The 15,507-nt window shown below is 53.7% G+C and overlaps 1 protein-coding gene across 1 annotated transcript; it reads left to right on the top strand.

Moving 5' to 3' along the window:
• The first annotated feature begins 2,011 nt into the window (after positions 1–2,011).
• Positions 2,012–14,670, top strand: LOC128270363 (protein pecanex). Its single transcript, XM_053007763.1, has 11 exons — positions 2,012–2,164; positions 3,931–5,806; positions 5,894–9,442; positions 9,510–9,670; positions 9,741–9,897; positions 9,968–10,210; positions 10,274–10,426; positions 10,502–10,695; positions 11,737–12,372; positions 12,440–14,023; positions 14,089–14,670. Exons 1-11 carry the CDS (start codon positions 2,012–2,014, stop codon positions 14,668–14,670), a joined length of 9,288 nt encoding a protein of 3,095 aa, XP_052863723.1.
• Positions 14,671–15,507: the final 837 nt, after the last annotated feature.

Raw genomic sequence — 15,507 nt, 5'->3', positions numbered from 1 at the left:
TGGGGTGAAAATTATTCGATCGAACCCAATTTTTAGAACAAATGCACTACGAATTAAATAAAAAATTATTAGTTTTATACACACATAAAACGATTGTACAAGTACCTTTCTGCTTCGGGTCGCTAGCAACAGGATTGACCGATAAAAACCGCTCTGCAGTGTATCGCTTATCAGACGCTGCGCACCACACAGTGGACAAAAAGCAACTGGTTAACCGGCGACACCCTAAATTGGGAACAACCTAATAATTGCACAACACCGCAATCGCGAATTACACTTTCACCGAGGTATAAAAAGTACGATAAAATTAAAAACGATCACACATACGACGCAGCGCACCAGATGCGTGTGTAGATCGATGCTTAAGGTCACCTCGAAAAAGGAGGTAGGAGGCGGCAGCTTCTTAATTTATTGTCGATTCACTTTGAATCTCCCGTAGTGGAATGTGTGGTGTGGACAGGGCGGCGACCCGCTGTTGATATGCGGTGTGCGGCGCGCGACCGCGAACTAAGCGGCACTTGTTTACATTTGGGCGCTGCCATGAATCAGCTGATTCGCGATCCGCTTTGTTGTTTGGTGGGAGATTTTACTACGGCATAGTCGCGATTAGCTCTTGGTATGAACTTTTATGTGTGATTCAACAAAACGAAACATACCACACGAACTAATATTGCCAGGTTTACGCGCCTTGTTTGCTTTTAGGACATCAGGAAGGTAACTAAAAGCTGCTGTAGGTGTGCTACAAGACTTGAAACCGAATCAACTTGAATTTTGAACGTAACAAAGGCAAACGAGCGGAAAATCCCGAAGAGTTGTCATCCACGCTACTGTAAGTGATTTAGGTTTCGTTTGGCAGTTATTTCTTTATTTTTCTCTTTCCGCTTCAAGCTGTCATGTGGTCGCTGTCAAAACGGATCGTACGCCAATGTGTGTGTTCGAACGAGGTGCATGAGAGAAGACGGGAAGAAAAGTCTCAAAGAGACACAGTTCAAGAAAAGAAAGGAGCAAAGTAAGCCAGGGAAAAAACGCGAGACCGAGTGCAAACCATTGGCCCAACAATATTTTGCGAATGTTAACAATCTGAATTTCGGTCCCACTTCGGTGTATGCGCGTTCGGCAGAGGTTCCGGACACCTCTGTTTCGTTGGCCTGTTTCAACCCACTGTCCCACACGCAGCAGTGTTCAGCCTTGGTTGCAAAGAGCACAACGGCGCGTTACAACACATTTCACATTCATCTGCAGCGGTCGGCCACGAAATTCTACGCCTGCTGCGTCTTGTCGGGGCTGTGGGCTTTTAGCAATCCGTGGGTCCACGGCGGGCGTGAAAGTGAACGGAACGGGATGCACAGATAGTGGCCGTCGCTCGGTGGCTATCACCGTTAGGGCCCTACCTCTGTGAGCCTGTGTGGCCTGTTTCGAGAGTCCGGTTTCAAACCCGTAGTGTCCCGAATCCAGTGGCCAAGATTGTGGCCAAGGCATAAAGAAGGAGAAGAGAGCAGCAAAAACGCATTCACACACCAGCACACCGCCACACTGTGGGTGTTCACGGGAAGACAAGTGCAATCGGAAAGAAAGTGCAGCGAGCGATTGCTGGCAGCGCGTGTGTTTGGCTAACAAAAATAAATACAACCGACGAGCGTGACCTGTGTCCTGTGCGTCGTCGTCGCCGTCGCGGTCGCCGATGTTGCAATAGTTTGTTTTCGATGCGACACCGATAAAAAGTTAAGGTTCTGTCAAAGTGCAACGTGCAAACATCGAAGGTGGCTTAGTCATAATCTTCATCATCATCCGGAAACCGACTCGATTCCATTCCACGGCATGATTTAATCAACGAATGAGCATACGGCTGGTAACCGCTGCCGTGTTGCCGGTAACCCGTACCGTCGTCGGCGGTGGGACGGTTCAAAGTCTCCAGCAGTCGCCGCTGGTGCAAGCGAACGAAAATAGGCAGCAGACAACGGAGAACGGTGGTCACCGAACGGTACTATGAAATGAACCATCAGCAGCAGCAATGGGTTCGCAAACGTTGGAAATCCTGCGGCAGGGTGTGCTGGCCAGTTTGACCGGCGGCTGGTACTACGACGTGCATCAGAATGTCTTCTGCAATGCCGTCCATCTGTACATCTGGTTGTTTCTGTTGTTTCTTCCGTTCATCATTTACATGGTAAGTGTGCGTGCGCGCGTCGTTGCGCGGGCTCTCCCGTCCGGAGACGAAGCGACACAAGGACGTCGATGATTCATGCGTTCCGCCAAAGCGCCAAACAATGTAGCCAGCTCCATCGCGAAGATTAGTCGCGAATGTGACCGACCGACCTACTGAGCGGCGTTGCCAAGCGACTGTCGCCCAGAGCACGGCAATTGATTGAAACGCTTTGCCAACCGATCGTTTGTAGGACGCTTTTGAACGAATCAAAGATCCCCTGGTATTTTCTTGATAGAACTTTGGCCACTCTCAGCAAATGCGAAAGAAAAGTGGCTCTCCGGACAATGTTGTGCATGTTTTAGTCAATTGCTACTACAGCACGAGCCGTCGAGGCCGCTCTTCTTGCTGCTCACGTAACGCGAACTCTTCTAGACACGCAGGCTAGCCACTCCGGGCATTGTCTATGTGTCTTCAGATTGATTGAAACCCATTTGGCAACTTAGTGCCATGACGAGTGTGAGTCCGCCGGACTGTTGGTCTAACGCCGAACCATTAGCACTTGACCATGGCCTTGTTTTCTAATGACGATGGATGTGCTGGATACAACCCGTTGCTTGTGGGAGCGTGAATTGGGGACACCAGCTGTGAGCGCTTCTTCTAAGGCCCAATAAGATTTTCTGAGGTTTAAGATACGCAAACGGATCAATCGAGTTCAACAATACGTACTAAAAATGCATCTTAGCTAACGGAACTAGGTCATGTTAGTTTATGTAACGAACGGGTTGTTTTTTGTACTGCAGGAGCTAACCGACTGGTGGTAGAATAGATTCTAGATTCCGGACACTGTGCGCCGTTATTATCATTACCCTCACCGGACACGGGAACGTGTTAAGGCAAGCATTACGCTTAAACTCATCCTCCCGAGAGCACGGTTTTTCGTTATTTGACGCCCTGACCTTCGCTGCGATTCGGTATAATCCGTGCCCGGTTAGTGGCCGGTTTTTCTACCGTTCGCTGCACCTCTCGGAGAAGGTGTTGCTCAACTATCATAACCGCATCATGCACCGGGGCCCCACCGGGTGGAATTTTAGTGGTGAACCGTTGGAAAACAAACGTTGATTCATCATGACCAGCGCAACCTTGAACGTTGAACCCCCGGGCCACCTCGTTATCTGTTGATATCGGGCCTTATTACGACGGCAACATGGTTAGGAAATAAAATTCGCACATTTGTTCCGACAGCCAATTAATTTCTATCCTCTGCCTGGGCGATCGATGGACCCCTCAATTACGTCTTTTTGTCCTTTCCTTTTGCCGAGGACACTGTGGTGCAGAAAGTTTTAACGCCACGCCGCGTTCGAATTAGAGTTTCTTTTCAACTGTTCCTAAAGCTGGAGCAAACGCGATCTGTGTGCAGTCTGTGCAGTTAATAGCACTGTCACATGGGCGTTTCGTGTGATAATAAAAGCTGCTGCTGCAGTAGGTGCATTAGAACTGGTTAGAGGTTACGTACACCGCCCTCGTAATAGCGTTCATTCTTTGCAGGTGCTTGGCCCTTAGCTGCCATTCTTTAATTATCAAGTTTGCTATCTTCTTTCGAACCCTTTTTAGCACCTTAGTTTCGGGCTTGTACTACGCCATTAGCGACGAATGCAAAACTAGTCATAAACACGGTCCCTTTAGGTCGAACATTCAGTAAAATTTACTTAAATTTAAAGTCATGATGGCTTACGCAATAAAAACGATGATGTGCATATATTTACCAACCTTTTTCGCTCCATTTCCAGTACTTTCCCACAACGCTAATCGTATGGAGTGTATACTGTGTCCTGGTTGCCATCATCATCACATTCTTCAAGATGGTTAACGTGGCCCTGCACCGGATGTACGACCGGGCGCGCACCATGTCGGAGACCAATCTGAAGAAACCGGGCGTCGGCGGTGGGACGAAGATGCCCGGTGCCGGAGGACCCAACAGTGGCCCCGGTGGTGGCGGTGGTGGCGAGGACGACGAGGCCGGTATTGAGATGCAAATCCTCGGCACTGTTGAGGTAGTCGGAACGCCACCGGTGAACGCTTCATCCCGTACCTCGGTGGAGCATCCGAGCGATGAAAACCACAGCTACGCCAACAGTGCGCTTTCGTTCGATTTTCCCGAACAGGTAACGAGCACGATCGACCTGAAGGTGGACGTGCACCGCAAGAACAGCTCCGAATCGAGCGATAGCGGGATGAGCGGTGGCGCCACGGGCACCGGAGCCGATGGGGCGGCATGTGTCGAAGCGAGCGGACACGCGAGGGCACGCTGCAGCACAGTGCAAACGCACTCGGCGGAAGTGTGCAGTACGGCCACCCACAAACGATCGCTTTCGACGCCCAACCAGGATCGCTTTTCGGAAATGGCACTAGAGAATGCGGTGCGTGAGATGTCGGGCGAGTTCGGAACGGCCGGTGGATCGAGCAGTGCCGGTGGAAGCACCAGCATCGTGGCAATCGATGGCGGTCTGGCGAAAGACCGACAGCAGCGGCAGCTACAGCAGCAGCAACCATTAGCGGGCCGGTCGATGATGAGCGCCCAATCGAATGCCTCGCTACGGAGGCATCAGTACAAGTCGAGGCGGAAGCAGCGCTTCATGAACAGTCAGCTGCAGCGTCAGATTTCGCTCGATTCCGAAAAACTCGCCATGGGCAGTGGGAGCAGCGTGTTTGGAGCGGAAGAGGAGCGCGGTGCCGGCGTCACCGACGGTGCCCGTAACCGACGCAAACAGGGTTTTGGTTTTGGACGCAGCACCAGCGGCAGTGGTGTTTCGGGCGGTGTCGCTGCCGGAGAACGGCAAAGCGCGAGCAGAGGAGCGAGCGGAGGTGATGGAGTGAAGCTACAGAGGCACCTGAGTTCCGACGATCAGAGCAACAAATCGATCGGCTCCCTGTTTCAGCATCATCAGCACTATCAGCTGCACCATCATCATCATCACCACCACCATCATCATCTGCTGGCGATGCAGAATCACGATCCGGCCGATCTGTACCACCTGGACCACAGCTACACGAAATCTGCGGTACAGCTGGCGATCGAAAGCTCGGCGGGCGACGCAATCGGAGGCAAAGGAACTATGGGTGGTGGTGGTGGTGGAGGATCGTATCTTCTTCATCAGGCCACTCCCATCCGGCGCGATTCGAGCAGCACGATGTCCGCCCTGCAACTGCCAACGATCGCTAGCGGTAGCAGTAGTGCCGTGGTCGGTGCCGGGAGCAGTAGTGGTGCTGCTAATGGCCCATCCGCTGGTGGGAGAAGCGGCTCGGGATCGGGAGGCAGCAAACGTCGGCGTCACTCGAACACTAATCCCACGGGCAACAACGGGGGCACGGGACGGCCTCTGCCACGATCGCTGACTTCGGTGCGACGGATCAAGAGCGCCGCGCTCGAAACGTGCAGTCCGGCGTCGATCTCGAACCTAACGCCAACCCACCCGAACAGCGTGGAGGTGATCGGCGGCCAAACACTGCGCAATCCACGCCACACCGTACTGCCGCCGCCGAGCAAGTGTTTGTCCCGCAATCCGTACCTGAACTTGTTTACGAAGTCGAACGAAGGGAGCAGCGGCTCGGGGCTGGTGGACGTGTGCCGGGGAACCGCCTCGAGCCTTACGATGGTGATGGGTTGTGATGAAGAAGCGGCGGGAGGCGCACGGGAAGGAGCAGAAGGGAGTGGTGAAGCAGGTGAAGATGGTGGCCCCAGTGCGAACGCAGCCGGTGATCCCGTCTATCCGATCGCCGAACAGTCTGACGAGAGTACACCAATCAAGAGTGGTGGTGACGGTGTGCGATTGGTGACGAGTGACGAAAAAACGGTCATCCAACGGTGTGTCCTCCATTCTGATTCGGACGATGAGCTGCAGGACGAGGATGACGAGGAGGATGAGGAGGAGAGTGACGACGAAGAAGTAGACGAAGAGCACGTGCAGGTTGCGGAGGATGACGTTGATGCGGTCGTGGATCAGTGCAGTGGAAGGGTGCGGGGAGGCCAAGACGGGCCAAAGCTGGTGGAACGGGTAGCAGATAGTGAGGAGGATCTCACGTTGCACGATCAACTCCGTCGGTTGCACCATCAGCAGCGGGATCGGATGGAACTTCTCGATCATCAGCTCGAGACGGCAGATCGGCCGCCGGCGGTACCTGCGGGTGACGGGGGTGACGATCGGAGCGACGAAGCGATCGATTCCGATCTCGACCCGCCGGACAGTGGCCTTCAGTCGACGGATTCCGATACGGAAAACAATGCGGGCTCACGATCGCCGCTTCTCGAACCGCGCACTCATCGGGCGGGTTCCGAGCAAGCGGTGGTGATAGTGGAGGCCAAGAACACCGCTTGCCTTGCGGCCAGTGGTGGGGACGTGAAGAAAACTTCATCCAGTCCCACGATCAGCGACACACTGCGTTCGCCGGTGAAACCGTTCGGTGACGAACTAGGTTGTCTCTCTTCGAGTGACTGGGAGCACGCGAGTGCCAGTTCCAAAGATTTGCTGATCGCAAAAGACAGTCCTCCCAAGGCGGCACCATCGGTGGCCGGAGAGCACGGCGATCCATCGGCGACACAACGAACCACGGGGAGCAGTGGGAAGATGGCCGACGGTACGACAGCGCTCGATACCACCGCGACCACTTCCGGTATTACGTCCGCACAGCGTAATCTCGGTGCGATACCCAAAACCTCGCCCCAGGGACGGTTCAGCACGCGGCGACTGAGCATCGAAGACAACTACCCGAGCACCAGTGGCAAGATCTACAATCGGACACTCTCGCAGCGGCTATCGGCGGAGCGGATACCGGAAAATGCTGCCACTGCGCCACTGATCACCTTCCTCAACTATCGCTCCGATGTGCCAATTCCGCCGATCTACCTGCCGGGCAATAGTGCGCTATCGGAGCAGCAAACAAACGGAAGTTTTAGCTTTCGATCGCGCGGCATTCCATTCCCTTCCCGGTCGTACCGCCAGCTAAACTGCCGCCTGCGAATCCTCAAATCGGCCGACGAGGGAGGAACTGACAGCGGCGAGACGGGAGCGGGAGCAACGGCGGCGGCAGCCTGTGAAACGACTTCCGGTGCGGTTGGAGTGAACGATTACTGGCGTGACGATGATAACAACAACTGCAACTACTGTCTGGATGCGCTCGAAGGGGGGCAGCAGCAGGCCGGGGTTACGGCCGGGCGTCTGCAGTCGGAGGCTGCGGGCAGCCATCCAGGAGTAAGCGGCACACGGGGCGGCGGCGGTGGTATCGGAGGTGGTGGTGAGTTGATGCCGGGATCGGTCGGCGAGGTGCCTTGGAATTTTTATGTAGCCGACGATTCCGATCGCTGGCTTCGGTGTGCGGCCAACGCGATCAAGGAGCGGATCGGAGCGCTCAACCATCATCTGCACGCACACCACCATCTGCACCATATGCACCATCACCATCATCCTCGCAGCAGCGCGATCAGCATCAGTGGTCCGTCGGGCATCGGTGGCATTGGTGTGGCGGGGGGCAGTGCAAGCGTTCTGAGCGGATCCGGTGGCGTCGGTGGGGCGACGACGATCGGGACGATTTCTTCCACCGGCGATGACTTCAACACGGCGTCCATCAATTCTGCCGGAGGAGTCGGTGGTGCCGGAGGTGGAAGCGCCGGAGGCCGGGAAGTGGGGACGATCGATAAAGCGATCGTCGCGTCGACGGAGTGTAGCCTTTCGCGGGCCCAGAGCACGATCGATGTCGTGCTACACTCGATGTTCGGTGACGGTGGGCAGACGGTGCGCCCGAAGCGGTACTACCGCTTCCCGCTGAACTTCCTCTGCTTCCGGGAGCATCTGAACATCTCGATGAATCGGTTGCAACTGTTGGCGTTGTTCGATCGCGACACCAGCTGGGCGCAGGTCGTGCTCGCCATCGGGCTCTGCACGCTCGTGTCGCTGCTCGGCTCGCTCGTCCTGTACCTGAAGTTCTACGAGGATCTGTACGCGTTCATCTTTTGCTTCGTGATTGCCGGCAGCCAGTACTCGCTGCTCAAGAGCGTCCAACCCGATGCGGCCTCACCGATCCATGGTTTCAACAAAACCGTCACCTACTCGCGCCCGATCTACTTCTGTCTGTGCTGCGCGCTGCTCCTGGGTGTGCACCGGGTGCTCCGAGACTACGAGCTGGAACTGAGCCAGGGGGGCACTCCGCTGGGCCAGGGTCTTCTGGGCTCGCACGTCCTGTTCGGGTTTCGCATCTCGATCGTCGCCTTTCTCCAGTCCAGCCAAAGCATCCTGTCGGTCGTGATCCTCTCGTTTCCGTTCCTGTTCAGCCTCGGCCTGTTCCCGCAGATCAATACCTTCACGATGTACGCTCTGGAGCAGCTGGACATGCACCTCTTCGGTAGCAACGCTTCATGCAGTCTGCTCGCGTCCTTTCTCTCCGTGCTGCGGTCCGTGTTGGCGTGCACGCTCCTGTTCGGGCCCGCCTTCGGTGCCCTGTCCGAGACCGGTACCCAGCACGTGCTGTTCTCGATGTTTTGCGCGTTCCTCGTGACCGTGTCGTACCATCTGTCGAGGTGCGCGAGCGACTACACGTACGTTTGGGCGGTCATCAAGTCGCTGCTACTGGCGCACCCGGACGATGACGACGCGTCCAGTGGGGCCAGAGACGACTCGAAGCGCTCGGTGTCCTCGGGCTCGTGCGATGACTCGAAGGGGGCGGAAGGGGACCTGCCAACGGTGGTGGCCGGTGCTCGTGCTGCCGAGCGGCGGCAATCGGTGCCGGCCCGATCGACGGACGAGATGAACCGAGATTTCGACGAAGAGGCGGCACGCGAGGACACGAAAGAACTGGACGATCCGTTACCGCGGAAGCTACAGGATACGGTGACGGCCCGCATGAAGAACGATGGTGTGGTGTGCGTGGTGCTGGCGGTGGCCATGTTCAGTCTGCACTGTAGCACCGTCTTCACGGTGCTCCAGCCGGAGATCAATCACGTGCTGCACTCGGGTGCCTGCATTGTGGGGTTTCTGGTGCACTACGTCGTGCCGCAGCTCCGGAAGCACTTGCCGTGGTTGTGCATCGCGAAACCGATTCTGAAACCGGACGAGTTCGGGCTGTTCGAGGTGCAGAAGTTGTCGAAAATCATGTGGTTCGAGACGATGTACGTGCTGCTGTGTTTCTTTGAGCGCAACATCCTCTACCCGCTGATCTTTGTCAGTGCCCTGACCGCTGACTCGGGGCTGATTGTGCAAAAGTTTGGCCTCACGCTCGGCACCATGCTGATCGTCGTGTGCAGTTTGAAGTGTAAGTACTGGCTTTAATCTATTGTCCGCTTGGTGTCAATTATTGTCTGTTTTTCACTGTGCTCCAGGTGTCCGAAACTCGTACTCCGACGTCGGCAGTCAGTACATTATACTCATCTTCACCGTGCTGTTCTTTCGGTTGGACTACAAGCTGTCTAGCGAAACGTTCCTGCTCGACTACTTTCTCATCTCGATCCTGTACCGTAAGATTTCCGAGTTTCTGCTGAAGGTGAGTGCGAAGGCGTAGATGCCCCAGAATTCGGTCTTTCTGATAACATATATCTCTCTGCTTCTTTCAGTTACAATTCGTCGTAACGTACATAGCACCGTGGCAAATCACGTGGGGATCGGCATTTCATGCGTTCGCCCAACCCTTCAGTGTTCCGCACTCGGCGATGCTGTTTCTGCAGACGGCCATCAGTGCAATCCTGTCGACACCTCTCAATCCATTTCTTGGTAAGCGGCGTGATTCATTGTTGTCAATAGTACCACCGTTGGCTTACGCTCTTCCTCGCATCGGTTACAGGAAGTGCCATATTTCTAACGTCATACGTGCGCCCGATTAAGTTCTGGGAGCGTGACTACAACACCCGCCGGATCGATCACTCAAACACCCGTCTCAGTTCGCAGCTCGAGCGCGATCTCGGTGCGGACGATAACAACCTGAACAGCATATTCTACGAGCACCTGACCCGCTCGCTGCAGCACTCACTGTGCGGTGACCTACTGATGGGTCGCTGGGGTAACGTAAGCCAAGGAGATTGCTTCGGTCAGTACTCATGCGCTTGATTGTCAACGGTCAATTTACAACAGTGGGAACCTTTCTTTGCAGTGCTCGCGTCGGACTACCTCAACTGCCTCGTGCACATCATCGAACTCGGTAACGGGCTGTGCACGTTTCAGATGCGTGGTCTCGAGTTCCGCGGTACCTACTGCCAGCAGCGCGAGGTTGAAGCAATCTCCGAAGAGGTGGAAGACAATATTGGTCAGTTTTTGGGTTTGGGTGCATTTTCTCACAGTGGCATAGTAGAGCTGTTCTAATCATTCATATCCGGCACAGGTTGCTGCTGCTGCACGATAGGCCACCTACCACGGATGCTGAGTGCGAATGCCATGTTCACTACGCGCTGGCTAGCGTGGCAAGTGATGGCGTCCAAGTACGTGCTCGAGGGTTACTCGATATCGGACAATTCTGCCACTGCCACACTGCAGGTGTTCGAGTTTCGGAAGGTGCTGATTTCATACTACGTTAAGGTAGGTCGAATCAAATCTAGATCCGATGATCGAGTCGAATTAATGGACATACAGTGGATGGCGAAAAGGAGTTTAGTTCAAGAACACAACAGATTTAAGCAAATACGAGGAAGAAAATTTTGCTTTAATCAACCAGAAGTCAATCAAAAACAATATATAAAATGTGTAAATGATAGTTTTAAATGGTTGTTTTGATTAATTTAGCTAATTCTGTTAAATTGAGTGGGATCTTTACGTGCACTCTAAAGTTCATGAATAACCACATGTTTTCAGGTTGGTTGGCTGGTCTGGACAAAGATGTTAGTACCCTAAAACTTTGATATTAACATCCACGAGATACTGCATGACTACTTCTGGCTTAAAGATTGCTCCACTATCCTGTGGTGCAGAGAAATCTTCACTTCACTTCACTTCAAGAAATTATTTTGTCGATTGCTTGATCGCTTTTGTCGAAAATTCGTGCAAAATCCTTATTATTTTTACCACTAATACTCAAATTAATAACTAATTTACGCTCTTTATCGGTTACCTTGCGATATTTAGAGGGTTCTGCCATAATGCAAGTTCAGAAGCAATAAGATTTCTTGTGAATTCTTCACCATGCGTTTCTCAGCCCTAATTTTGCATTTTGCACATTAAAACATATAAAATATCACGTTATTATTGCTCATAAATAAAAAATGTACTCTAGTTGCTTTATTACCGAGCAAAACAAAGGAAGTTGGTGTGAAAAACTGAAAACTTCAAGCTTCCAACTTAAACTAAAATTGTTTTCGCCGTGCTCAATTCGACCTATGGCCACAAAAGGCCGCACCAGTCTACTAGATATACATCTAAATGTCATTTTATCGCCCAAACTTTGCTCTGAGAATCTCAACCTAATATTCAACGTCTCAAAAGAGCCATTCAAAAGGAAGACGTACTCATATTTTCACATACTTTCCAAATGTTCAGGAGCTAAACTTCTTTTCGCCATCCACTGTAGCTTCTTCAGACCATTCAGGCCAATATCTTTAAAATCCGTTTTCTGACCAATTCCAGAGCATCATCTACTACACGCTGCGGTCGCCGAAGCTGATGAGCTGGCTGCAATCGCAGGCCATCGAGGAAGCGCTCGAACACACGACGGACCGTCAGTTTGTCGATCTCGATCCGGTCTTTAACCACAACCTGGACGACGATTACGATTTCCGTACGGCGGGCATTACGCGGGCCAGTTTTTGGTGCATCTATGGCGAGTGGATACAGTTCTGCAGTACCAAGAAGCGCCAGCAGCTACAAGCGGCCCTTAACGAGCGTAACAGTACGCCGAAGAAAACTCCACCGGCGAGCACCGGAAGCACTACCGGCACGGCGGGAAGTGTTGTCAATTGTGTGGTTTCGTCGACCACTCAGACCCACGGTGCAAACGCGGCCAGCACGGACGCGACGAAGGATGCCAAAGCTTCACCGGGAACTAGTGTGACGACCGGTTCGACGGCGGAGATTGACGGTACGACGACAGGGGCCGGACCGGGAAGTGCTGGGAACAGTAAGGGTGAGTCGAGTGGAACGCACAACAATAACGGAGCGCACGCTGCAGCCACGTCCTCGAATTGTGGAGGTGCGGACGGAACGAACGCAGGTTCCGGTTCCAACGGAAGCTCCTCCAATGGTACATCCAACTTTTTCAGTTCGGTAAGTCTTTTAGAAGCCCGTCCGCCGCTTTGACAGTGCACTGATCTAATGATGCACTGATTTACAGAACCGTGACTCGTTGGTGACCTCGCTGTGCATGTCGCTGGCGTTGCTGGCTCGGCGTACGTTAGCCACCGCCAGTCACAGTTCGTCGTGTGGGGTCGAGTTCTTTCTTCACGGTCTGCACGCCCTGTTTAAGGGGGACTTTCGCATCACGTGCCCGCGCGACGAGTGGGTCTTTGCCGATATGGAACTTTTGCACGGTGTGGTTGCTCCGGCGGTCCGGATGTCGCTGAAGCTACACCAGGATCACTTTCTCTGCCCGGACGAGTACGATGACTACAGCTTCCTGTACAATGCGATTGATTTTCACACGAAGGAGCTGGTCATTTCGCACGAAGCGGATCCGCTGTGGCGAAATGCGGTGCTTCGGGGAACACCGAATTTACTAGCACTGCGCCACGTCATGGACGATGGTTCGGACGAGTACCGCGTGATACGGCTCAGCAAGCGGTACCTAAACTTTCGGGTCATCAAACTGAACCGCGAGTGTGTGCGTGGATTGTGGGCTGGCCAGCAGCAGGAGCTGATCTATCTGCGCAATCGGAACCCCGAGCGGGGCAGCATTCAGAACGCGAAGCAAGCGCTCCGCAACATCATCAACTCATCGTGCGATCAACCGATCGGCTACCCGATTTACGTGTCCCCGCTGACTACGTCGTACGCTGAAACGAACGCACAGCTGTGTCGCATCATCGGCGGGGAGATAACGCCCGAGAAGATCCAACAGATGCTGATCCGCTGCTGGAAGCGCATCCGGCAGCGGTGCCGCGAGGGGTGCAGCAGCGGTAGCGCCATCGTCGATGGCGAAATGACGGAGATGCAGGGTGTGTACTGTAACACGCCGACACCGAACAACACCCTGTCGGGGACGGCGGGCACCCTGTCGTACGGGAGTCAGAACATGTCGATCTCCGGTGCCGTTGCCCCGCGGGGCAGCATGGCCAGCATTAACAAACCGACCAGCTCGACCCTGTTGGCTGGGTTTCTGAACCGCGAGCGGGATGCGGAGCGCGAGGCGATGGCCGTGGTAGGGGTGCGGGAACGCAGTACGATCGCGAAGCGGAACGTGAGTAGCACGAGCAAAGATCGCATCGATTGGGGTACGCTACAGATTAGCAAGCGGGACTCGTACCGAGAAGCGGTGCTGGCGGAGGCAGTAGCAGCGGCAGCGGTCGCCGGTGGCAGTGGGAACGACAGTTCCGCCGGAGCTGACGATGAGTGTACCGGGGGTGCCTGTGCGAGTCCGAGTTCGACACTGAAAGCAAGCGCCGAATCGGCTTCCGGTCTGATCAGTCACAAGCAACATCCGTTGATGCTTTCTGCCGTTGGTACCGGCATTGCGTTGCCACCGGGAGTTGCCAGCGGCAGTGGTGGTGGTCTGGCGGCCGTCGGTAGTCGAATACCGGGAGTTCCCGGAACGCTAACGTTCACACTGTCTCCGCCGGACGATGCGTCCTACTCACTGTTCAGTATGGCTACTGCTGCGGAGTCAACCGAAGCTCAGGCGGCAGCGGCAAACCTTCAGTGGATACAGACGCCTCCGGTGATCGGGCTGAACAAGAAGGTCATCATTGTTGATGCGTCACAGGTAAGGATAAACGAATCTTAACGTCAAACTACTATCCTTATCATATCGTTCCATTTTACGAACAGATCTACGATTGTCTTGATCTGGGCCGGCGTATCGATGTAACGTGGCCGAACGAGCAGTTCCGAGCCAGTGGCGGTCGCGCCTCGTGGAAAGAGTGGATCCCGCAGGAGGGCATGGTAGGTCACGTAGTGCACTACTGGCAACCGAACCATCCGGATCATCACTTCCGTTCGAACGTTAACCGCACGATACTGTTGGTGAAGATTGGTGAACGACACGTACCGATCGGCGAGAAGGGTATTAAAGAGTACAACACGATCGGACTAACCGCGATAGGGGCCATTTCGTCCACCGTCGAGGACAACCCTGCAGCAGCGTGTGGTGCCGATTCATCGTGCCGTTCCGTATCCATCAACATGATCCCTATGGAACGAACCGGTAGCCGAGAACTGATTGTAACATCCACCACTTCCGGCGCACTGGTGGAAGTAGAGAGCAGCGATACTATTGCTACGCCTGAAAAAAGCACTCCGTCGAAGGTGCTGGAAGGCGACGCTGCTGGGGACCCAGCTTCGTGTTTTGCCGCATGCACCGACGAACATGATCAATCTCAAAGCTGCCCTCGCTGCTCAGGGCTCGTGTAGCGCATTAAGTGCGAACAACTACTGGAATGTTGTAAATAGCTATAGTTTCATGATCGCCTTATTCACGTTCACGTCAAAGTGTTTTGCATCTCAGACGGAATCAGGACGCAGCTAGAAGAAGTGTTGGGGGGGCGCACTCGTCGGTGCCCTGCCCTTGGTCAAAACGGTAGCCTTTTCGCCCAGCTCCCGAAAGTGTACAGTTTAAACCCATCCGCGTTGTGCGCAGTGACGCAGGAGATGGTCCCTCTTTCCAAGCGGTCCAAAAATCAACTCTATTCATCGCACAGTCGATTGGTTTTTCGAAAGCCGTTTCCAAAATGGCTGTTTCTACAACTTTCTTCTTCAACTCTACACTACACACATTGCCACGTCCACCGTATTGCCACTCAAACAACACAAAAAAACTATGGTTCTCGGGAAACCACTCTTATTAAACCGCCGCAATCGGTGGCTAAGGAATCTGCCACTGGTGGGGCACCAGCCCTGTTTACCTTAGTAAGAAGTACGAACGGAATTCTCCGAAGGTGCACCGGACCAGTCAAGTCGTCGCGATGGTCGAAGCGCGAAGAAACGCGAATGACCAGCACTCTGTGAAAATGATGGTACGCGTTGAAATGTGATAATTAACGTTTAAGTAAAACAAAAAAAAACAAAAAAAACAACAAAACATATAAAGGCGGTGGTAAATAATGATGGTGTAAAGTAAAGAACTCGTAAATGGAAACTACTTTTGCTGAGTTTTTCTGGTTAACGAGAGAGAGAGAGAGAGGGACGGGACGAGAAGAGTGATGGTGAGTCATGTAAGTGTATAGGAAAATGGAAAATGCGATAAGCGAA

Source organism: Anopheles cruzii, chromosome 3 (assembly GCF_943734635.1).
Source record: "Anopheles cruzii chromosome 3, idAnoCruzAS_RS32_06, whole genome shotgun sequence".
Lineage (NCBI taxonomy): Eukaryota > Metazoa > Arthropoda > Insecta > Diptera > Culicidae > Anopheles > Anopheles cruzii.
This window is presented reverse-complemented; position numbering and strand designations above follow the sequence as displayed.